Below are 24,194 nucleotides of genomic sequence, written 5' to 3'. Positions count from 1 at the left end.
GTAAGTAGTGGAGTAGTGAGTTTTTTGTGAAGTTAGAAAAACAAACAGGACAAGGAAATCAGAAGACTACTTTGACAGCAGTTAAAAGATGGTGTGGTATCTATGGCAACGACAGTAAACAATACATGGCGAGAAGTTAAATCTAATATGGCGTGTTGTTAGGATGAGAGAGAGAGAGAGAGAGAGAGAGAGAGAGAGAGAGAGAGAGAGAGAGAGAGAGAGAGAGAGAGAGAGCTGTGGGTGAGTGTGTGATGTGGCGTCAACAAAAACATATGACAACATGGCAATAATATGAACACAGGAGACATCAGGGTAGGTGGAATACTATAACAACATGGAGGATTGTTATATTATCCCACCCACCTTAATGCCGAGCCTTTAGGCGTGGCCACGCCGTATCCCTTGGAATCCAGGTTGCCGCCCACTTTCATGGTGTCGCAGGGCTTGCGCTGCTCGATGTACTCGTTCATGGTGGACTCCAGCAGAAAGGCGAACTTGCCCTTGGACTTGCGCACTCGCGCCACGCCGTCAGGGGTGGTCTTGGCGAACACAGAGGGTTCGGCCGATTTCATGTACGACCACATTTTCTCGTACACCGCTATTTTGGAGCGCTGTGGATGTGAGGGAGAGAAGAAGGAGAGAGGGAGAGTGGGAGGGTAGTTGTGTAGAAGCACAAACGAATCAAGTCATAAACCAAGCAATCCTGACAGAAAGAGTGAACACACTTTGCTGTGAGATCAGAGGTATCAGTTGCTTCCTGGGTACAAAAGTTAACCAATTAATGAAAAGCAAAGTATGACCAACTAACATTTCTTTAAATTAGTGTGACATTTTGAATGTTGGACAAGCAACAGCTTTGAAAGACAACTTGTGAATTAAGACAGACAGGATCTTGCGAATTATTTAAATTTAACACACACACACACACACACACACACACACACACACACACACACACACACACACACACACACACACACACACACACACACACACACACACACACACACACACACACACACACACACACGTTAATGCACGGATAATGGTGCTCAAAATGCAATGTGACATTGTAACACACACAGAGGTTACTAGACACAATTCATACAATTTGTGTACAGACAATATTTTTACCCATTGTTCATCCAAGACCCACAGTACATTATTTTGTTTCTGCTCTATTTACTTTCCACTAGTTTCGCCACAATGCCTGCTTTCTGTTCAGTGAAGCGTGTGTTTTAATTGGCCGCTGTCCGTGGTCCTGAAGTGGTTGAGGTGGAGGTCATACAGGCTATTTGAGAAGCTAGGAGAACTGAAATTAGTGTTTAATGTTGTTTTTTTAATCAAATGCCTTGATATGTTTGTGTTGAGATGAATTTTGTTTCATGTTAATTGCACTGAAACATATATTCATGAACACAGATGAACAAAACAGTTTGAGTCATGCTGTAACGTTAAACAGTGCTTGTATTGGTTTTTAAAACAGATTTTGACCATTCAAACAGTAAATCCTGAGTGAAAAGACTTGGATCTGCACAAAACTGCACCAAATCCACCATCTTGCGAATAACAACTCAATTCACAGGAGAGGCGTGAATTAGCTCCTAATTCAAACAGGCAGTTGCAAGTTGGCAGTTGATGGTTTATTCGCATAAATTTGCACTTGATCTTATTTCATTAAGCGTTCCTGACAGTCGTACGTTTTGATCCCGTAGCTGCTCCCAGCTGGCTTCTTAATTAGCAGAGAGGCTAACACAGGGGCGGATGAGAATGAGGAAAGTCTCAAATATTTCTTTAGCCAAATATTCATGAATGCACTTAAAATAAGCAAATGAGTTGGCCGAGACCCATCGCTCTGCGGAATGGAATGAGTGCAAATCCTTGGCTCAGAATATTTTACAGGAGTTTGACGGAGTGTTTAACTTCTAGCGTTCCCGTTCCGCACAAGGTGCACTCAGCACCAGGCATAAGAACAAGAAAAGCCAGAAATTTGATTGATTTTTGTTGATAGAAACACATAGAAAACAAAGAAAACCCTTTCTGGGAAGACAGGAATGGACTATTTATGAAAGAAATGAAGTGGCTGGGGGCACCAAATGCACAAAATATCAATGTGCGTCCTAGCATTGAAATTTGTTGCTATAAGCTAAAATGAGCGGAGCTATCTGGAACCTGTAGCCTGCAGATACACTAGAACTAGGCCTACTAGAGGAGCCCAGGAAATAACCCTCTGAAACAATGCCAGACCAGAACAAAGCCGTAATAACAACGGAAAGAACTAGAAAATTGTCTGAGAATGGAACATTGTGTGAGAATGGAACATTGTGTGAGAATGGTATCCAAAGCTGCTGAGCTGGCACTTCAAACTTGGCTGTGATGCCATGCCTTGCCATCCTGCCTTTGCCCCATAAACTCCTGACTCCACTCCACCACCTCTCTCTCCCAATGAGACATGCCCGCCAGGCCTCTCTAAAAAGCTGTCAATGTCTGTGAAAGAACTTGTGAAATGCCACCCTTAAGTGCTCCTAGTTAAATATATATCTATTTCAATAGCATTTGAGACAGAGAGAGAGAGAGAGAGAGAGAGAGAGAGAGAGAGAGAGAGAGAGAGAGAGAGAGAGAGAGAGAGAGAGAGAGAGAGAGAGAGAGAGCACTTGGCCTTGCTTTTCTAAAATACACAGAGATGCTTCACTGCTGCTGGAAAGGCTTTGCTAGCAAAAGTGTGTACATAGACCCAAAAAAAACCCTCCAAAACAAATATTCACAACCTTGTGGAAAGCTCTCCAGGCCTGTATCGATTTATTCACACCCACTTGTTTTGTAAGGTGACTGACACACCAGTTGGTCTGTGAGAGGCGTATGAGATATTATTCTATTGTGTTCACCTATTCTATTTTAAGTCCATTTGCAATCTGCAAATATATTCAGAGGTGTTAGTGCAATAGTATACTGAATATACAGTACATATATAGGACAGGATGAGCCTCATCTCTTTAAAAGAGATATGTGTCTTGGGCAATTTACGTATAGGTATGTCTTGATCATGCACAATTCTATTGCTTTATCTGGTGAAATGAAATGAAATGAAATGAAAAGAAATGAAAATCAGTTAGAAAGCTATTCTGACTATCCATGCCATGTTCCTGTTTTATTTACGGGGGTTAAACCATCTTACATAGCAGCCGTCATATAGGCGTTGGGCCAAGGTTGTAAACATAACGCAACTCTGCAACCCTTTCATGGGCAAAACCTTCAGCTAATGTGGACTATAAAGGAATGTTCGACAAATATGGCAGCATGTGCCGTTTTACATGCGACAACTATATACTGATGGCAGACTAGCAATAAAAATGCTTTATGTTGAGAGTGAAAGTAAAATATTCAAAGATTGAGAAAGACAGAGACAGAGCGTGAGAGAGTGAGACACGATAGAGACGAGAGAGAGAGAGAGAGAGACGAGAGAGAGATGAGAGAGAGAGAGAGAGAGAGAGAGAGAGAGAGAGAGAGAGAGGCGAAAGACGAAAGACGAGAGCAAGAGACAGCACAAGAGAACAGAAGAGGGATGCAGACAGATACCTAGACAGAGAAAAAAACCCAGAATAGATAGCATAACGGCGAACTGATAAAAAGCGACGATAAAAGTCTGGTGCTTTAGGTGAAGGTCAGAGAGGAGCCTGTTTAATATGAAGCCAGCCGTATAAATGGAGTTCCCCCCTGAAAGCTGGTAAATGTCACAGACGAGGGTTTTAAATGCCAACACACAGTGACCGGCACAGTGGACAGAGACACTTAGGGCCCCCAGTCGTCTACCTCATGATAAGGATAAGATAAGATAGTCCCCAACTGGAGGACAATGTCTTAGTATACTAGGATTATAATAATAATAATAATAATACTGTAATAATAATAATAATAATAATAATAATAATAATAATAATAATAATAATAATAATAACAATAATAATAATAATAATAGTCTGTATTGTGCAAAGCACAATTCATCACAAGAGGATGCGCAAAGTGGTTCGTCAGTTTGCTAAGTTTACCTTGTTAGCGATATCGCTTTATCTCAACAGGTTAAGCTTGTTTTCTCTCATGAAATCAAATAAATGGCGAAATACATTTTGGCCACTTTGGCTGAACGCTGACATGGCAACACGAGATCAGACGGGATCGCAAGAGCAAACACAAGCTCAAAATCCTACCACCTGTTTTTTTTATTTCAATTACTCGTGTAAACATTACATTAGAATCATTACCTTGGCCAAGGGGGCTATGTTTTCGGTCGTGTTGGTTCGTCTGTTTGTCTGTCTGGATTTGGACGAAACTTTGTGGAGTTGTTGGACATGACAAGGACATGACAGGACAAGGAACACGTGATTAGATTTTGGTGGTGATCCGGATCATGAACCGGAACCAGGACTTTTAAAAAGATTCTTCACCATTGCCAGCCTACAAATCTAGACGCCCCTAGTGACCGCAAATTGATTTGCGAGACAGGGCGAATCGTGGCGTTCCAGTTTCTAACTCCACAAAAAGAAGGCAGGAAGACTTAAAATAAAAATAGGGTGTAACATAGTCAACTGTTCTATCAAACAACTTCCTTGGCAGAGGTCTGCACTCTCTGTGAGCATTTCTAGTTGAGATATAGAAACGGACAAAAGCTACTTTAAATGCATTAGTAGAAACAGCACGTGGTAGGAGCCTCTAGTTGTACAGGTTTTTCATATTGAGTGATTGAGTGAGTAAAACTTCAAGTAAAAAATGTGTTTGGAATGACTGGGTTGGGTAGAATCCATGTAATGGCAAGAAGGATCATCATCAAAATATCAGACAGTACAGATGCTGGATCTATTACCGTTGAGACAGCGCAAATGTTGGATCTATTTTTCTGCGCAAGTATTCACTGACACATATTACACTGTAGAATCCATTTAACCCTTCCAAGACTTCTGAAGAATTACTTTTCACAGTTCAGTGCGCTGTGTTTATACGCGAGCATGAAAAGAAAACCCTCATATCTAATGATATTATTAAATCCATGTTGGTGCAGATATGAGAACAGAGGGCTGTTTGATGATAATGAAAAGGGATGCCTTGTATCTGCGGATCAGTCTGTTTAACATTCAGTTTGTTGTTCAAAGTCAAGTGTGTGTGTGTGTGTGTGTGTGTGTGTGTGTGTGTGTGTGTGTGTGTGTGTGTGTGTGTGTGTGTGTGTGTGTGTGTGTGTGTGTGTGTGTGTGTGTGTGTGTGTGTGTGTGTGTGTGTGTATCTGTGTGTGAGTGTGTGTATCTGTGTGTGAGTGTGTGTGTGTGTGTGTGTGTGTGTGTGTGTGCGTGAGTGTGTGAGTGTGTGAGTGTGTGTGTGTGTGTGTGTGTGTGTGTGTGTGCGCGCGCGCGTGTGTGTGTGTGTGTGTGTGTGTGTGTGTGTGAATGAGTGTGTGTATGCACACGCCAGTGCATGCATGTGTGTGTATGTATGGGTTTATGTCAGAAAAAATTGTGTGTACATGAGGGGGCGTGCAGTATGCCTCTCCCTGCAGCCCGGAATCAAAATGCTAGAGAAATGTCATTAATCAGTCTGACAGACCTTTAATTAAATGTGCTGTAAAATGGCAGGAGAAAGAGAGAAAGAGAGAAGCGAGAGAGAGAAAGACCAGAAGAAGAGAGCGGGAGAAGAGAGCGGGAGAGAAAGAGAGAGAGAGAGGTGAAGGGAACGGATTCAAGTCAGGTGATGTTCTTAGAGAAGACACTTTGCTGGACTAGAGAAGACAGGGGAAGGAGTTGGTAATCAGACATCTTTGTGTGACTACTAGCTATTCTGTAATTCTGCCTTGACCTGAGAACCCTACAGTAGGTGATGACAAGAGAGTTAAGAGTCTGGGACACAAATGCTACAAAAATTACACCGCCCCCCTGCACAATTTTACACTGACTTTTGACTCTCCACAGGGTAAATACTCTTTCCGCATTTACATAAATTTATTCTGAAATATTATGGTCTCATGTTTTACTGGACAATCACAAAATAAAACTCACCCTAAAGAATTCTTTGGTGGAGCCGGAGTCTAAGGTGCCGTAGGCGATCTCCGTCTGCTTGGCCAGGTCCTCTGCACTCTCAATGGGGGACACCATCCTCTCCACGGTGAGGAAGGCCGCCAGGTTAGCCGTGTAGGAGGAGATGATGATGAGGGTGAAGAACCACCACACTCCCCCCACTATACGGCCTGAGAGAGATCTGGGGATGAAGTAGAGGGAAACGAAGAGAGAGCACGGAGAAGGAACGAGAGAGTAGAGGCAGAGAGAGAGAGAGAGAGAGAGAGAGAGAGAGATACAGAGAGAGAGAGATACAGAGAGACAGAGAGAGAAGGAAATAGAGATAGATGGGGAGAGGGAGAATGGAAAAGAAAGAAAGAAAGAAAGAAAGAAAGAAAGAAAGAAAGAAAGAAAGAAAGAAGAAAGAAAGAAATGGAGACAAAGAAAAGACGAGAGAAAGAGAGACAGACAGAGAGAGAGAGACAAATGGAAAGATACAGACAGAAATGGAGGAAAAGAAAGACAGAGAAAGAGAGAGAGAAAAAGGAAAAAATAGGCAAGCGAGCAAGAGGCTCACTCCTAACGAGAGCCTGGTTTTAGCAGAGGATTTCAGGGTTTCAGGGGGGAGAGAGCTATATTTAGCTCCAGTGAGTCCAGCCGTGTCTGTAGAGGGGAGAGGCGAGAGGAGAGAGTAGCCTCCTGGAGGATGGGGAAGAGGGGTCAACTGGGTCTTCAGCCCTGCGTGGTTGCCTTGCCCCCTAACCCTGCATGACCTCCGAACTCTGTGCAGAGGATCACTCCACACAGGAGGATGATCACAGCGATCCATACTGTCACACATGAGCATTATGCAGACTCTTACCGGTACATTCACACACACAAACACACACACACGCACGCACGCACGGACGCACAAGGGCATGCACATCCACGCATTCAAACACACACTGACACACTTGTGCATGCTTGCACTCACCCACACAGCCATACATACCATACATACACAGACACGGACGCACACACGCACACGCACGCACACACGCACACGCACACGCACGCACACACACACGCACACGCACACACACACGCGCACACACACACACACACACACACACACACACACACACACACACACACACACACACACGCACACGCACACGCACACACACACACACACACCTATCTCCAGGGGTACGGCTGGCTGTGCTCTCCACTCTGCTCCACTCCACCAGAACACCCAAAGCACAAATCCTGCCTAGCTATGTTTAATGAGCACCACTGCTCTAATAGGGCCCTATAGTACGTAGGCACAGCCAGACCTGCAGCCTTGGTATTCCTCAGCCACCCTCCTCTCCTCTGCCCGCTGTTTTCATTTGACCTGTGGTGAATCTTAACGCGTACTGGATTATAATGAAAGAAGACTATGAATCTTAAACTCATGCTGGAGGATTATAAAAAAAATATAAAGAAGATCATGCACACATAACACGTCATTTTTTTCTCCCATCTCTCATTTTGAAACATGTGAAAGCGACAAGGGGATCCATCCTCGGCAAGCACACACCTTCACATTCGCATCGAACACAAAAGCTGTTCCATCTCATGCTTCTGCGGTGGTGACGTGCTATTTGTGTAAGCTCGGCAGTTCATGAATAATGTGCTGCTTATCGTCTGAAGAAAAGGCAGGCAACGGACTCCACACAGAAGAAGATGGAGGACTTTAATGAGGTAAAGGGAGCGATGCTTTGATCATACACTGTTGTAGGAGGATATGAACGTGGTGACAGTGGTGATGGTGGTGGTGGAGTGATGCAAAGGCGATGAGACAGGAGCAAAAGGCCCTGCAGGGCCTGACACAGGGAGACTAGTCAGAATGTCCAGTGACCATGACGATGATGACGATGACGATGATGAAGAGGAAGGATGACTGATGATGACGAAGGACTGAAAGGAAAGCATCTCTGTGGCCAAACGAGATGGCAATGGTGCAAAGGGAGAGCTCTGCTCTGGTGCAGTGGAGGGAAGGAGCGAGGTGGGTGAGGTGGGTATTGGTGGAGGTGTAGGAGTAGATAGGAGGAGGAGGAGGAGGAGGAGAAGAGGAAGGGGGTGAGAGATGCTCGTGGAGATGGGGGGGGGGGCTGGGGGGGCTGGATCACTCGTCCACTGTGAATGGATTATATGCACCAGGCAGATGACCGTAAAATGGGAGAATATGCAGCAAAAACACGGTAGCCCTCCAAAGAGGCATGCGTTGCACGGGATGAGAGATGAGCGAGAGATAACCAACACCAACACATACACATGTGCACACACTCACAAACACACGCACATAACACAATGACGTGCGAGCGATCATCACCCCTGTGCATTTTACAGTCAAACACATGATGTATATAAGCTATTCGTGTGGATTTGGATGGCACACGCAGTGTCTCATGCAACATGCAAATGGCAGCAGTAAATAAGATAGAGCGAGATAGAACAAGATAGCCGAGCGATTAAGATGGTGACAGAAAAAAAGGGAAACGCAAAGGTAAGAAAAAGGTAAAGCTACCAAAAATAGAGGGTTAAAAAGAGCAGCAGAGAGCAGTTGCGAAAAAAACTGGTGACAGGGATTAATTTTATAGAAAGGGATTTGAAGTGTTACAAAAAAACAGGAAAAATTGGACCCAGTGGAAAGCAAGCAAGAGAGAAAAAGAGCGACAGAGCGGGGAGAGGAGAGAGGAGGAGAGGAGAGGAGAGGAGAGAGGAGAGGAGAGGAAAGGAAAGGAGAGAAGTGAGGAGAGCTGAGGAGTGGAGAGGAGAGATGAGAGGAGAGGAGTGGAGAGGAGAGGAGGAGAGGAGAGGGGAGGAGAGCTGAGGAGAGCAGAGCAGAGCAGAGCAGAGCAGAGGAGAGCAGAGGAGAGGAGAGGAGAGGAGAGGAGAGGAGAGGAGGAGGAGGGGAGAGGAGGAGGGGAGAGGAGGAGAGCTGCTGCCTGATGAATTACAAGCGATTTGCTTTAGGGTGCCGTCCCTCCCAAATAAGTAGCTAAAAGAAACTGGGACACATGCAGGCCTAATTGCATCACCTGTGACTGGCGTTGGCTCGCAGTAGTCACTGGGAGTGCAGTGCAGCGCAGTGTGATGAAGAGGAGAAAAACAGCCTACACAGCAACCTAAATAAATCCTCCAAAGGCTGAACAACCGAATCTCAGAAGACCAACTGAGCAAAAAAAAAAATAATGAAACGACCAGAAAATGAGAGACCAAAGAGGGTTGAGAGTGCTACGGCAAATGAAAGGGGCAGGCAATGACAATGATGTTGTTGTGGTTACAGGCCAAAACAACAGCAAGCAATCAGAGATGCGGAGAGCAGAGCTCAGAATAAAAAACAAAATGAACATGCAGAAGAATATGATAAAATAACGTATATGCACCATGGCCCAGTGACAGAGTGAGACTGTGACAGTAAAATGCAGAGGGAGCAGAGGTGGTGGGTGAAGATGGTTGTTTGGAGGTGCTGGATGAAGGTGAAGAAGAAGAAGAAGAAGAAGAAGAAGAAGAAGAAGAAGAAGAAGAAGAAGAAGAAGAAGAAGAAGAAGAAGAAGAAGAAGAAGAAGAAGCAGGAGAAGAAGAAGAAGAAGAAGAAGAAGAAGAAGAAGCAGGAGAAGAGTGAGAGAATGAGAACGTGACAGAGAGAGAAAGAGAGAGATTGAACTTGAGCACCAACCTTGGCGAGATATCGCATCCCTGCTGCATGAAGGCACCCAGAGAGAACCAGAGGCTGTTAAAAATCCCAAACTCGTTGGGCGGGTCGGGCGGGGACTGGGGGTCTTTGGCCTCGTCGTTGTCGTCCAGGTGCCACTCGTAGGGGCTGAAGCGGCTGACCAGGAAGAGCACCACGCTCACGCCGATGTAGGCGAAGACGATGCACATCCAGATCTCGTAGGCCAGCGGGTCCAGGAAGGAGAAGACCCCCGGCTTGGACTTTTGGGGCTTCTTGATCATGATGGAGATGCCCAAGCTCATGAAGGGCTTGGAGAAGTCAATGACCTCCTCCCTTACCAGAGTTATAGTGAGTGGGGCCACAGCAATATCAGCTCTCTGGAAAAATATCGGGGTGATCAGGGTTAAGACACTAAAAACCTGCAGAAGACATGCAATGCAGGTGTGGCCGAAACAACACAGTAAGTGATGTCTTCTCAGCAGAGTTGGTCCTTCAAGGGGAAAAAATGCACGTATTTAGCAGAAGATTACAGTAAAGTAGTCTATCATCTACACAATCTAACCATCTACACTTCATTCTTCTGTTCTATTCTACTCTGTCAATTCCGCTCCTGCTCATTCCAAACACACACTACAATGTTCATTCTGGATCATTAAAGATGAACATGATCAAAAGTCAGGGTTAGTCAGTCATCCAGAAACACGCATGACAAATCAACGTGAACTTAATGTAATCACATGAGCATGAAGGACAGACTAAATAAGCACACTGAGCCAGAAGACAACCTACAATCACGCGACAAGGGGAGTCTTACTTTAGCCCCACGTAGCCTCATGATGCATTGTAATAGTCGTTGTAATGGTCATTGACAAGACTATACTATCATAGTACTGCACTACTATGATAACAATATCACACAGGGCCTTTAGTAGTACATTATGACTTGGTCATTGACATTCTGTTAATAACAAATGTATAGCAAGACCAACGTCTTAACAGTTTAATAAGTGCAGTCTTTCCTCCTGATTTTCTAGAATGTTTCTACAATGTACTTTGTATGGGAGAAATTGCTGTATTAGTACATAAAAGAATATGTCAAGCTGAACTCCTGCTGATGCTGCTGCTGCACCCAATTATTGGGCTCGATGGACGAAATAATGATATAAAGGTCAACATAGAGAGGCTGTGATAATAATATGATCCCTCCAATATGAAGGCGGCAGGAGAGGAAATACAGCAATTTCACGGTCGCTAGTTTTTACCTTTACTGTTGGGCAACACAAAACAAAAGAAAACAAAAACAAACAAACAAACAAGAAAACAGAAACAAACATAAAAAACAATAAATAACATCTTGTGGTTTTCTTCTGCTCCTCTCAGCTGACACAAAAAAAAACACAGGACAGGACATAGACACACACAAAATAGCACAAATAAACCACAGCACGCCCAGTCATCTTTCTCTCACAAGCACACTGTCTGTCTTAAATGCTAACCCTGGGTGAAAAACCCTTAAGGCAGGAATATGTGTGATTCAATAAGTGCACTTTCTTACTGCAGAACTATCTGAGAACTATGCACGATACAAAGGTATCATCTAGGGGGCAGATAGCCCACAGGGCTCTCATTAATATTTTCCACCATACTTTTACCCTACCACAACCTCAACATTGAGGTTCGTCGCCCCTAGTGGTTGTGACAATACTGCACTGTGCACACTAGGGCTGTAATGATACACATGATACACCCTTTCAAAGTACTGTTGCCTTTTATCCTAGCTTCAAATGTGAAAAAAGCTAATTAATTCATTTTAAAAGATAGATTTTTAAAAAATCGTGGGGTGTACTGAACCATAGGTCCAAAATCGTGATATGAAGTGAATTGTGAGTTGAGTCTATTGTTAGCCCTAGTGCACATGCTTCTGCATGCCTTGTGCCCAGATTACCTATCATGTAAAAATGATATCCAACAATACGCACGGTAACACATTCGTGCATGGAATATGCAAATGCTATACTACTGCAAACATATTCCAGGCCTTATCCACCCCTTCTATCCCATCCCAGCTCCCCTGTCTCTCTCTCGCCAAACACATACACACACATACCCACACACACGCACACGCACACTCCTACTTCCTCTTTCAGTGTCATCCAAGAGCATTTGTGTATGAATGGCATGGAAGAGGAAGTCAGGGGGGGTAAATGAATCGGATACAGAGCTGCCGTTAAACTGATGGAGCTTAAATAAAAGCATAGCTCCGTCTCCTTCTCTCTCTTGTCTCTCTTCCCCCACCCACTCCAACAAAAGACAGTTGAAGAGGAAGCAGTCTAAATCAGGGGTGCAGACCCGATTTTAGGATTAAGGGCAACACAAAAAGTGTTGTACTGCCAGCATGGCTTTAAATTAACTTGTTTCATCACCAGCCATTTATAGCCAAACACACACTCACTAATGGGTGAAAGTGGCTAGTAAGTTGATCTTTTCTACCAGACAAACTGAAATTTCACCAGCATTTGGCTGGTTGGCTGGTGTTAATTTAGAGCCCTGATTGCCAGTATGTAACTCAAACCTACTGCAACTCAATGCCACCGTAATACGGTATCAAGGGCCGGTGGCACAGTGTTCAGGGGCACAAACCATTTACAACCAATGAGAGGGCACCACACCATATGACACCAAGTTTTTTTTTTTCGTAAGGGGGCACCTGTGAGGTATGGGCACTACATTGAGTTAACATCAACCAACTTAGAGCCTCGCTGTATCATTCAAAAACATGTTCGACATTCTAGATTATTCTCTTCCTGTATGTTCTGGTATCTATAAGGCTGGGGCTACATAAAATATTTTTTGTAAAGGAGGTCCCTGTGAGGTATACTGGGGCACTACCTTCCCTTAATACAAACCTACTTAGATGCGCAGAGAATAATTTATTGTGCTTAATTTTCTACATATTTTTTTTCCTGTATAGATTATTTATGTGTTGTGTTTATGTATATTATTTAAGTCTGTGTATTGACAACATGCGTTACATTAAATAATGTTGCATCAAAAACACATTGAAGAAAATGGGCTAATTTTTTTGCAGAATGTTCACTGTGCTGCTATGTCTGGGGGTAGCCAGTTCCATTGATTACAATGGAAGCTAATTCTGAAGTATTTGACCTGTTTTGTAGCCCCAGCACAAGGGTCCCCCAGGATCTGCACCCCTGCCTCTATAATACTGACTGGTTGACTGACTAACTGACTGACTGACTGGGATGATGAAGAAGCAACCAAGTCGTACAGAAGGAGGACTTGAGCTACGCAACACAGTGGATTAGACACTGCAGTGAAAAGAGGCCCTAAGACCAAAAGACCTGTGTGAAGCCAGCAACACTTAAGGACATTTGGAAGAAAGGAAGTCGCGCACAATCACTTCCAGGTCAAAAATGCCAGATGCCATATACATGTACAGTAATATACAAATTGTTAATACTGTAAATGTGATGGAGGTGTGTACAGCACAGTGGGTGATGTGGAATGGAATGTGTATGATCATCAAGACACTTATGAAATGATGAGTAAGCAAAATGTTTGAACAATAACAACTTAAAAACTTAAAATATATCTTCCATAACTTAACTTAAGCAGAAGGACTTTACTTCTTAAATTTTATATTTTGATAAATTGTAATGTTTCCTGTACGTGATGTGACTGTGTATGTACATTAAGTAAGCGTATGCAAATGTAGCTTGTTATCTCTAGCATGATCTGTGTGTATGTCTCTGTGTGTGTGTGTTTGAAGTTAGGTGGCTTTTATTTTGACGAGAAAATGAGAGGTTTGAGTGTCTCTGGCTTCATGTCAACTTAAGTTTTAGTGTTGTCCACCTAGTGGGCTTGTAAAAAAGTTGTCCACCAGGTCTAGACTTACCCCATAGACCAGTTCACCCACCATCCCGTTCCAGGTCTTGGTTTCAGGGTCTCTGGCCCCATACTTTCCATCAGCAACAATGGACAGTTTGTATCTAATGCCGACATGTTTTGCGATCTCTGAGGCTAGGTCCACACAGTAACCCTCATAGCGCTCATTCCCCTCCAGCTGCATATGGTTTTTCTTGTACATCACATAGGGTGCTTCCTGTTAATTAGACGCAGGCTTGAGTTTTCTCACGCACACACTCGCACACGCACACCAGAGACAAACAGACGAATACACACTACAAAATTGTCTATTTTTTCTTGACACACGCCCTCAGACAGACACACAAACACAGAAACAAACAAGAGACTCACAACTCACAGTCATACTCAAACATGTAAACCATACAAACTCTTTCAGACACAATCATCCACTCACACACACACACAAACACGCTCCTTCTTGCTCACACACACTCTCTCTCGATCACACACACACACACACACACACACACACACACACACACACACACACACACACACACACACACACACACACACACACACACACCACACACACACACACACAACACACACACACACACACACACACACACACACACACACACACACACACACACACACACACACACACACACACACACACACACACACACACACACACACACACACACACACACACCACACACACACACACACACACACACGCAGACACACACACACACACACACACACACACACACACACACACACACACACACACACACACACGCAGACACAAACACACACACACACACACACACACACACACACACACACACACACACACACACACACATACACCCATACTCACACACAGACACACGCACGCACGCACGCACGCACGCACACATGCACTCACTCACTCACTCACTCACTCACTCACTCACTCACTCACTCACTCACTCACTCACTCACTCACTCTCTCAGACGCACAAACACACACTCGGGCATATTAGATTAGTATTGGGCACAAGGACAAACCATCTACAATGTCCCCTAAATGATGTGACATGCATGCATGCTTTCAAATATACTGTATAAACTCACAATCACATCACAATGGACACGACAACACGACAGATGAGGGCGGGTGATAACAGCACAGTGTTAATCAAAGACAATCCACATGCACAAACACTTTATGTCGACCAGATAACGGGCTTAACACAGTGCAAACAAGACAATGTTGACTGCACCAAAGTGAAGGTGGGAGCCCAGGGCTAAACTCTCTCTCTCTCTCTCTCTCTCTCTCTCTCTCTCTCTCTCTCTCTCTCTCTCACACACACACACACACACACACACACACACACACACACACACACACACACACACACACACACACACACACACACACACACACACACACACACACACACACACACACACACACACACACACACACACACACACACACACACACACACACCACTGGCCCCATGGCAAATGAATTAGCCCGGTGCATAACCAAATGCATCTTGTCTCCATAAGAAAATAGTTATAACACAGTTTTTCCCCAATAATACATGCATTACAAATTAAATAGAGGTCAATCGGATCGGCATTACTAGCCAGCTACTAGGTCGTAGGAAGGAGGGAGACAGTGAGCGCATTTAGCTTTTGCCACGGCTTCGAAGTGGAAGGAGAGAAGGAGGTGAAGGTGTGGAAGAGGAGGTGGAGGTGGAAGTGGAGGTGGAGGGAGGTCGGCAACGACGGCATGGGTCGTGAATGATGAGCCACATGACACGAGGACAAGACGAGGACCGAAAAAGGGGGGGGGGTCAACTTTTCCAGTTCACTAAGTAAATGGTCCTTGACAGGAGAATCACTGCACAGGGAGAGACGCAGTGGAAGTATTCACACTGCCGTCAACAGTAACAACCAATACAGTGTGCAGGCACTTGGGGAGGGGATATAAGAGGCAAAGAGCATGTTTTCAGCCGCTGACAGCATTGATTCAAGAAGCCAAAACAAAACATAAAGCAAATTTGTCAGCAAGTCGGCTGCAGCGCTAATGTTAGTGTCGATACAAGTCAGAGCAAAAAGCCAGGCGAAAAAAAGGTGCGGAGGGCAGTGCATAACAGTTGACAAAACGAGAAGCTTGCTGGGCCTTATAGCCGTGGAGGCAAGTAAGTAAGGCAGGGTGTGCGCAGGTTTAAGTACTAGATGCTTGAGCACTTAGGGGGGTGGGGGTGGGGTGGGGTTGGGGGTTAGCAGGAAGGACAGGGGCAATGGTTTAGTTGTCTGTGCTGAAGGTATCCGTCCCTCATAGCACATTGTCACACATGATAGCAGAGGGCCAAACAGTGAGGGCTGGTTATAGCATTCTATAGCGTTAGCCTAGCTATGACTAGCTAGCTAGTGGCTAATGGAGTATAGCTCATGCGGGTGTCCATCGTCTGTTTCAGAAGATGGCACACTCTGGTCATCCAGCCTCGACAAACGTGAGACTAGCGACGCTACATGACAAAGACTAGCGTGTCTACATGAAAGCTGCAATGAAATGTTTGATAATCTATCTGACTGCCTGCCTAACACATTCTGAATTTGCTTATAATGGGGCGATCATAGGCAAAGTCAGAAAGAATGTCATTAGCTTTAAATGTAAGATAAGGCGAACCTTATGGTACATTTAAATAATGACCGTCGACCATGGCTTGCATAGCCAATACTGCCAGTACTGTACACTCAGCTTGTGAATGCTAACTTCTCTTCTATCTTGTCTCAAACTGTCAGTGAAGTTCTTAAACTGAGGCATGTACTCTCTGTTATATGGGTTGTAATTAACAAACCCATATTATTACACCTCTGGTGTAATTACCTGCTAAATGCCTATAATTAAGTAGCATTAGCCAGCAGCATTTTGTCAAAAAAAAAATGCCTTTTTTCATTCTCTGTGATGCTAAAAGTCCTGCACATCGTATCTACATGGTCTGTCTTCATAAACAAGCTGTTTTTCAAGGCTATTTTCCAATACTTTTCTTTTAATAAATGCAAGACTCAGAGAAAGATATGATGCACAGTCTTTGTTCTAGACATGTGTGAGCCTTTGTCCTGACCTAAATCACAGAGAAAGTGCTGTATATGGTGTTTTAAGCTTTTCATGATGATATACTCTTACATAACGTGATTCCAATCATGTGTGTCCTACTACGCTGACAATAGCTTACTTTTCCTAGCATGTGAAAGTTAACTTTTCCGTCAATATCACATCCTAAGGCAGCCATGGTCCTTATTCCTCTCCTAGAGCACTGACCTCTCCTTCCTCCTGTCCCCATTTCCCCTGGTAATGTCCCACTAAATAGCTCAGAGGCACCATACTTCAGTACAGAGCAGCACGGAGATGAGAGCAAAGCGGCTTTGAGCAGGACAAATAAAAAGCCACGGTGACAAGAGCCACAGCGGTTCTTTATGTCCCCCTCAGAGCGTTTGCGTTTCTCATCTCCTGGGTGAGGAGACAAACCATTGCCATTTATTTCCTGCTTTTAGTGTGCTTTCTCCTCTCGATCGTTGGGTCACATCGAATCCAGAGTCATTCACCATTTACTTGGATGTGGAAGAAACAGGCTTCTACTTACGTATGTAATGCAACAGTATGAGATTTTTAGATGCAAATGAGAGAGCGCTAAGCCTAAGACATGTAATTACCAAAGCCCGTATTGTGACGTCACTGCTACAACAGGCCACCGAAGTATAGAAATCAAAATGCTTTGGCACCCACACGGATACAGTTGAAACACTCTTGTGTGTTGTCGACTGTTTCAACATGTAGTGAGTGGGTGGAAAGCAACTCAAAAGAAAATGGTTCTACCCTCCCAGGACAGAATGTAACAATGGACACTTGACCTTGAGTGGCAGAATTGTTTGGGTGGAACATTTAAAATCAGCATTGGAAAGTGTACCATAATAGTAGTGACCACAATTGTTCGGTTTTCCACAGAAGTTGACTCGTTGGTGACCTGCTGCTCCGTTATAAAAACAAATTTCTCATATTCATTCCAGTACCCCATCTGAAAGGGACACAAATAGACAGGTTATTCCGCAGACAGAAAACAAACACATTCAGTCAGAAGCACATTTTTTACAAGCAAATTAAACAGTTTGACTCTGTAAAAACAGTGAATTTGGTGCTCCCCTTAATAAGGGAAAAACTGTAGCAGAGACAGCAGTCTGGTGGTGTATTGTGGTTGTCTGGCGACAGTCTGGTGTGCTGGGGTTGTGGAGATAGTGTGGGATTAGCTCAGATTAGCTGTGCAGCAGGGCCTGACAGCATGTTGCTGCGTAAGTGAGAGTTTGATTGTGTGTTGTTGCTGTGTGTGTGTGTGTGTGTGTGTGTGTGTGTGTGTGTGTGTGTGTGTGTGTGTCTGTGTGTCTGTGTGTCTGTGTGTGTCTGTGTGTGTGTGTGTGTGTGTGTGTGTGTGTGTGTGTGTGTGTGTGTGTGTGTGTGTGTGTGTGTGTGTGTGTGTGTGTGTGTGTGTTTGACGTCTGTCTGTTTGGGGGAAAGTGAAAAAACAGACTGAGATAGCCCATGTCTGCAGTTTCTTGAATTCACATAATATGCAGTACATGTTTGGCGTGACAACATGCACATGCATGTATTCAATTTACAGATTTCACTTTGATTTAGTCTCAAAAGTGAAGCCCCTGTAGCAGCCCCAGTATATTACAAAACTGCACTTTCTGATAAAATTGCCTTCTGTTACAATGACATTACAACCTACAATACTCTATGGAATATGCTGAAGCTCAACACTTCCATTCCACTTCCTGATTTTAAATGATATGTCACAAGGAATGTCAGCTCATGCTGCTTGTTAAATTTACAGTGCTAAAGGGGTCCGTTGAAAAACAAAATATATTTAGATCATTATTATCATTATTATAGATAATATACATATGAAATTCTTCTGACCTGTAGATGCTGCCTTAGTACCTCCTCATGCGTGTCATGCAAGCGTCACTTACCTTCCTAGCCCCTCCCGCTTTCATTTCGTACACATCGATGGTGAAGTTTGTCCTGCGCCCGAAACTGTCGAACTGGATGTTGCCCGTCATACCTTGGACCTGAACCTAAAGTACAGAGAACAAAGGATGTATAGTACGCTGATTTTTTTTTTGTCACAATGACATGAATGAACATAGGTGTCAATTCTTTAACAGGTTAGGTGTTACTTTTACTTCTCCATTTTGTTTCTTGAAACTCAACATATTCCTTTTTATGTTTATGAAGCACTGTATGGGCCAACTGTGTTGTGTTCAAATGAGCTATAGAAATTAATTGACTTGACTCAATGCCAGCTGCAAATACTAATTTGGGAGAGTTCATATTTTTTACTTGTGGGAGCCTAGGACTCTTTTGTCAAATGCAATAGATGTCCACAGCTCGTCTGAGACTTCAGATGTCAGAGTTCCAACCCTGTCAAGTGCTCCTTCTGTCTTGGCACTTAACACAGGTGAGGCCACTAATTGGCTAGTCTGGCTGATGATTTATGTGCTCGTTAGGATCAGCTGATTCAGACTCTGGCTGGATGAACACCTGAGTATATACTGTCTATAAATATACGTAGTTAACCTCCACACTAAAATAACAAAAGGATGAAAGAGATCAACTAACAGCACAGCATAAAACAGTGCGGGGTGTGGGACAGTGGTACAAAAACACTGCTGGCTGCGTAGAAAATAAATCCCAAATGACAACAGAAAGCGAGTTCTGTCGTACGCAGCATTATGCACGATGCCCTTGCCAACTTTTGGGTACCCGTCCTACCATTTTGAGCGCCCGCTCGATGTCGATGCCTTGGCTCCAGGGCACGGCGGGGTTGGCCAGGCAGTCGCCAGCGCTGCCTCGTCTGGAGATGTCCACCCGCTGCCTCCGCAGGTAGCGGAACGCCTCCGCGATCACCAAGATGGCGTCGTGGGTCAGCGCGGACGTGTACTGTGGAGGAACGCCAACGAGATAATAATGCAAAAGACTTTGCTGTAATTCATGACCAGAAAGCACAGAACAACAACAACAAAAATGTTGACGAGTGGAAATACAGATGCAGGGTCTTTTTTTTGCAGAAGCGCAGAACACACGGGACAGGTACTTCAATTATAGGTATAAAAATAGTCAAATGGATGGAAAAAAGCAAAAGGGTAATAGAGAGAGACAAAAGAGAGAGAGAGAGAGAGAGAGAGAGAGAGAGAGAGAGAGAGAGAGAGAGAGAGAGACAGACAGACAGACAGAGAGAGACAGAGAGCGAAAGAGGTAAAAAGAGAAAAAGAGAAAAAAAGGGACAGAAAAAGAAAAGTCAGACAGACAGAGACGAGAGACAGAGCGAGCGTGACAGACAGAGTGAGGACACGGTGCAAGTGTCTGATGTCGTACGTACCTTCAGAGGCGTATTTTTGGCTTCGGGGAATTCTCTCTCATCCAGCCGGTCCCAGCGCTGAAGGAACTGCTGCACGATGGGGTTGTCTGGGTTTATGATCTGAAAGCCTGTGATGTTGGCGCCGCCTGAAAACACCTTGTCAAGACTCATGTTGGAGAAGCCCTGCACATGAAAGCATAAGCAAATCAAGAACCCGTGACCATGATGTAATACCTCAGTCCTACATGCATTTTTAATTACGCAGTTAGCATTTAAATGCTAAAGAATGAGAAGTGTCAATCTGAGTGCTGTGTATGGGGGAAAAAAGACTGGTAACACTTAATCTGACACCCCCTTGAATAAGACTGACATGACATTGCCACATAACCAGGGCTTCGAACCGGTTCAAGGAACGAAAACGAAAACCAGGAACTTTTTGTATTTTTCAGGGAACAGAAACGAAACCGTAAACGTTATTATTTTTTATGTTCTGGAACGGGAACACTTATTTAAAAATAATGTTAACCGGTTAATACCGTTCCTCAAACTAAAACAAAAAGTCATCATTTTCCTGCGCATGTTACCATGACGGCTGAGGTTCAAGTCCTATGTGACATCAGACATTCTCTGACTGAATGGAGAGAGAGCTGTAGATTACAAAGTCTTCACTCCACATCTTAAATAAGAGAAACCACTGTCATACAAAAGGACAGAGTTTGCATTGCATTATTGTAAGACATTGCAGGGAAGCGCGTGTAAAGCGCACCGACAATGTTCGGCGTTATTGGGCATCCATGGCCGCTTCAAATATGCACAAACTCACAATGTCCATCATAGTGCTCCCCGTGACCCAAGTCAGCGTGGAGCGCATATTTTCATCATTGAGGTTTATTCTCTGCTTCTCCGCTTAGGTCGTCCCTGAATGACAAAATTCTGGAGGATATTCTTTTCATCCGCTTGAATAAACAGTTTTGAATGTAGGCTGACTCATTTGCACTTCCGTCTTTCTTGGTTAACGTCAGTTAGGCCTATGGGGAGTAATCAGCTGACAGGAACGAAATTAACCGTTCCGGGAACAATATTTTTTGGTTCTAACCGGTTCGGGAACGTCAATTTATTGGTGGAACTCAGAACCGGAAACGTTATTATTCCGTTTCTGTTCGGAACGGAACGTTTGGAAAAAAATAACGGTTCAAAGCCCTGCACATAACTATAGCAAATCAGGAACAATAATGAATGCCAATGACTGCTGTCAGTAGCCTCTTACTGCACATGGGCCTGTTGACGGTCACGGGCCTATTCACGTTTTGGCAGATGTTTTTTTCTTTACATTTCTGATCAAGAGATTGTCACCTCTGGTAGAAGTTAAAAACAAAGGCATGTAAGATTGACTGGATTTTTTTGTGTGTAGTCGATACATATGCAGTACTGAATGGTTATTTGTTAACGCTATTATTATTTGTTACTATTGTTGTTACACTTCTCTCATTTTACTACTGCTGCATGTATGTTCCTGTCTTGCACTTCAATGTCTGTCCTGAGAAATGTAATTTCAAATCATTTGTATGTCCAGTGCATGTGAAGAAATTGACAATAAAACTGACATTGACTTTGACAATGGTTATTGTGTTACCGTGCTAACACACCAGAAGAGTCGAAATCTACTAAGAGCCGCTGGACTGTTTTCATAGTGTCATAGAGTGACACGAGGAATAGAAACGACAGAGTATGACCGTTAAAAGCAGATTGCAAGCATTCTGACATTCCCATTGGCTGCGGTGGCTGTTGCCAAACCGCATCATAGCTCATTAGCATAATGTCCACTGAAGTTCAGCTACAAACTGTCACTCGTGCTTCTCAAATCGCCTCTTGTCGTCCAGATCGATTTTGTATCTTCTGTCTTCAGCTCCTCCAAACAAAGTCAATTACTTCCGTCGCTGTTGTCACTCTAGTCGCTTTTGGTGTGCTTGTGCCATTATACAATATTATGTGGGCAGACATGGACACTCACCAGGTTGGCCAGGATGTAGTGATAACCTCTGCTATTCTTCCCTGACAGGGCGACCTGTTGGTCAAAAACACAGAGACTGAATTAGCATACAAAGCAGTTTAGATTAAAAAATGCAGTCGTAGTAAAAAACTACAGTGTTAATTCAACACTTAGAGAATTATTACTGTGATATTATACTCTGGGACTGAATACACTCTAAAAGATATTCAATCGTTACACCACATTTTCACTGTCTACATCGACATGCATCATGGACATCATATTGTATGTATACTTTCATAACACCTTCATATGGTGTGTTCATTAAATTTCCACCACATCACAAATGTTCCCCACAACATCCAATTTTCTTTCCCTGTTGCATTATATGGCTTTTATTATATAGTTTTGCAACGCTGTCTGCCTCTTTGATTACAAAACATGCAACATTGCTAATTGTGTCTGGAGTCTGTCACCATGGTAACCTCTTTGCATAATGGCCGCCAAAAGGTCATGTCAAAACCTTTGCCAGACATCACAGAGACAGAGTTTACACATAGCCTCATTGACTGGGGCACTGCGAATGCAAATCGGCTCTGCCCCCCACAGACTAGCCACGGGGGGAGCTAGCTGGCACAGGGACCAAATGTCAAATATAAACTCCTGTCCAGGCTGTAATAGTCTGCCTGTGTTGCTGTCTGAGAGGAGACTACACTAAACTGAAAGGCATGCAGGTAACATGTGCATGTAACAACAAGGTGTATTTTTTAATTGCTTCATGTCCTTCATTTCTTGCAGTAATAGATCCTAGCAGTATACAGTACAATGTTGTCCTTCACATTTCGAGTCAATAACATAATCTATTTTCATTTCATATTACGGAATTATGACAAACCCACAGACGTACATGTGTACGGTTGTAAAGGTGAGAACAGACAAGGCAACAGTTTTGAGTAGTATTACTAAGCAACATCTGAGACATTTTGTTCTGCCATTTCCTGCAGTGATATTAGGCAACTCATTTTTACCAGGGAGAAGCTAAATCATAAGCGAGCAAGTTGTCATGCTTATTTTAGCAAAACGAGTTGTGAGCCTGTCAAGTTGTTGCCCGGCAACAAGGCTGAAAAAGTTGTGCAATATGGAAGATGGAATATGAGAGGAAAAGACAGAGATACACTGAAAACAAAGTTGAAGGACAGCATTTTTTTTGCTCACTTTCTTTCTCCTGACCACAAAAAGTCAATGTGTTATATTATATGCTGACAAGCCTTTCCACAAGTGCACCACGTCAACTTTGAGTCCTTGATGGATGAAGAATAATTCAATTTACAGATACGTAGCCAGAGAAGGCGAAAAAAAGGCGCCTAGAAAATCTTTGACGTACGCAGCTGAGGCATAAACAAGATCACCCTCAGGAGATGTTTGATCTCCTTACGGTATACGGTAATCAGTGATATTTTTCCAGTCCAATAACCCCAATAACAACAAAAACATATTGTGTACTTTTTAAGTCGTTATCTGTGGACTCTCTCCTCCACTGATCTTATTAAAGGGCATCATTGTGGTTTAATCCACTCTTTGTCTTGAGTAGCACCCATCCTCCTTGCTTGCTACTGTCTCCCGTTATTTCTCCAACACTAAAGTCCTTTTTCACTTCAGCATCTGGGGCACACACACACGCACACGCATGTACACACACACACACACACACACACACACACACACACACACACACACACACACACACACACACACACACACACACACACACACACACACACACACACACACACACACACACACACACGCTTGTGTGTTCCTCAAGGTTACCTTTTCTACTTCTCCTGTAATGTCCAAGAGGAATCCTATTACAGGTACACGGCGCAGGGCAGGGGAGTGATCTCATTCTGCTTGACACTCTGGCACTTTCAGTAATGCAAAAACACCTCTATGCAGTTTGCAGACACATCCACACATATACAACTCTCTCTCTCTCTCTCTCTTTCTCACTCTTTCTCTCTCACTCACTCACTCACTCACTCACTCACTCACTCACTCACTCATTCACTCTCTCATTCACTCACTCAATCCCACACACATGTACAGTATGCGTGCATGCAAGCACGCACTCACGCACATACACGTGCCAA

At 43.8% G+C, this 24,194-nt stretch overlaps 1 protein-coding gene across 1 annotated transcript in view; it reads right to left on the bottom strand.

Moving 5' to 3' along the window:
* Positions 1-24,194, bottom strand: part of gria3a (glutamate receptor, ionotropic, AMPA 3a) — a 134,907-nt gene that overhangs the window by 11,531 nt on the left and 99,182 nt on the right. The window contains exons 5-13 of the mRNA XM_063203868.1: positions 22,066-22,119; positions 20,076-20,237; positions 19,469-19,636; positions 18,667-18,771; positions 17,604-17,711; positions 13,655-13,861; positions 9,745-10,118; positions 6,039-6,237; positions 364-611 (exon numbers count right to left, since the gene is read on the bottom strand). Of these exons, the coding sequence (XP_063059938.1) occupies positions 364-611; positions 6,039-6,237; positions 9,745-10,118; positions 13,655-13,861; positions 17,604-17,711; positions 18,667-18,771; positions 19,469-19,636; positions 20,076-20,237; positions 22,066-22,119 (1,625 nt within the window). The remainder of the gene's footprint in view (positions 1-363; positions 612-6,038; positions 6,238-9,744; positions 10,119-13,654; positions 13,862-17,603; positions 17,712-18,666; positions 18,772-19,468; positions 19,637-20,075; positions 20,238-22,065; positions 22,120-24,194) is intronic.

This window comes from Engraulis encrasicolus, chromosome 7 (genome assembly GCF_034702125.1).
Source record: "Engraulis encrasicolus isolate BLACKSEA-1 chromosome 7, IST_EnEncr_1.0, whole genome shotgun sequence".
Classification (NCBI taxonomy): Eukaryota; Metazoa; Chordata; class Actinopteri; order Clupeiformes; family Engraulidae; genus Engraulis; species Engraulis encrasicolus.
The sequence above is the reverse complement of the archived record's forward strand: the minus strand, read 5'-3'. Positions and strand labels throughout refer to the sequence as shown.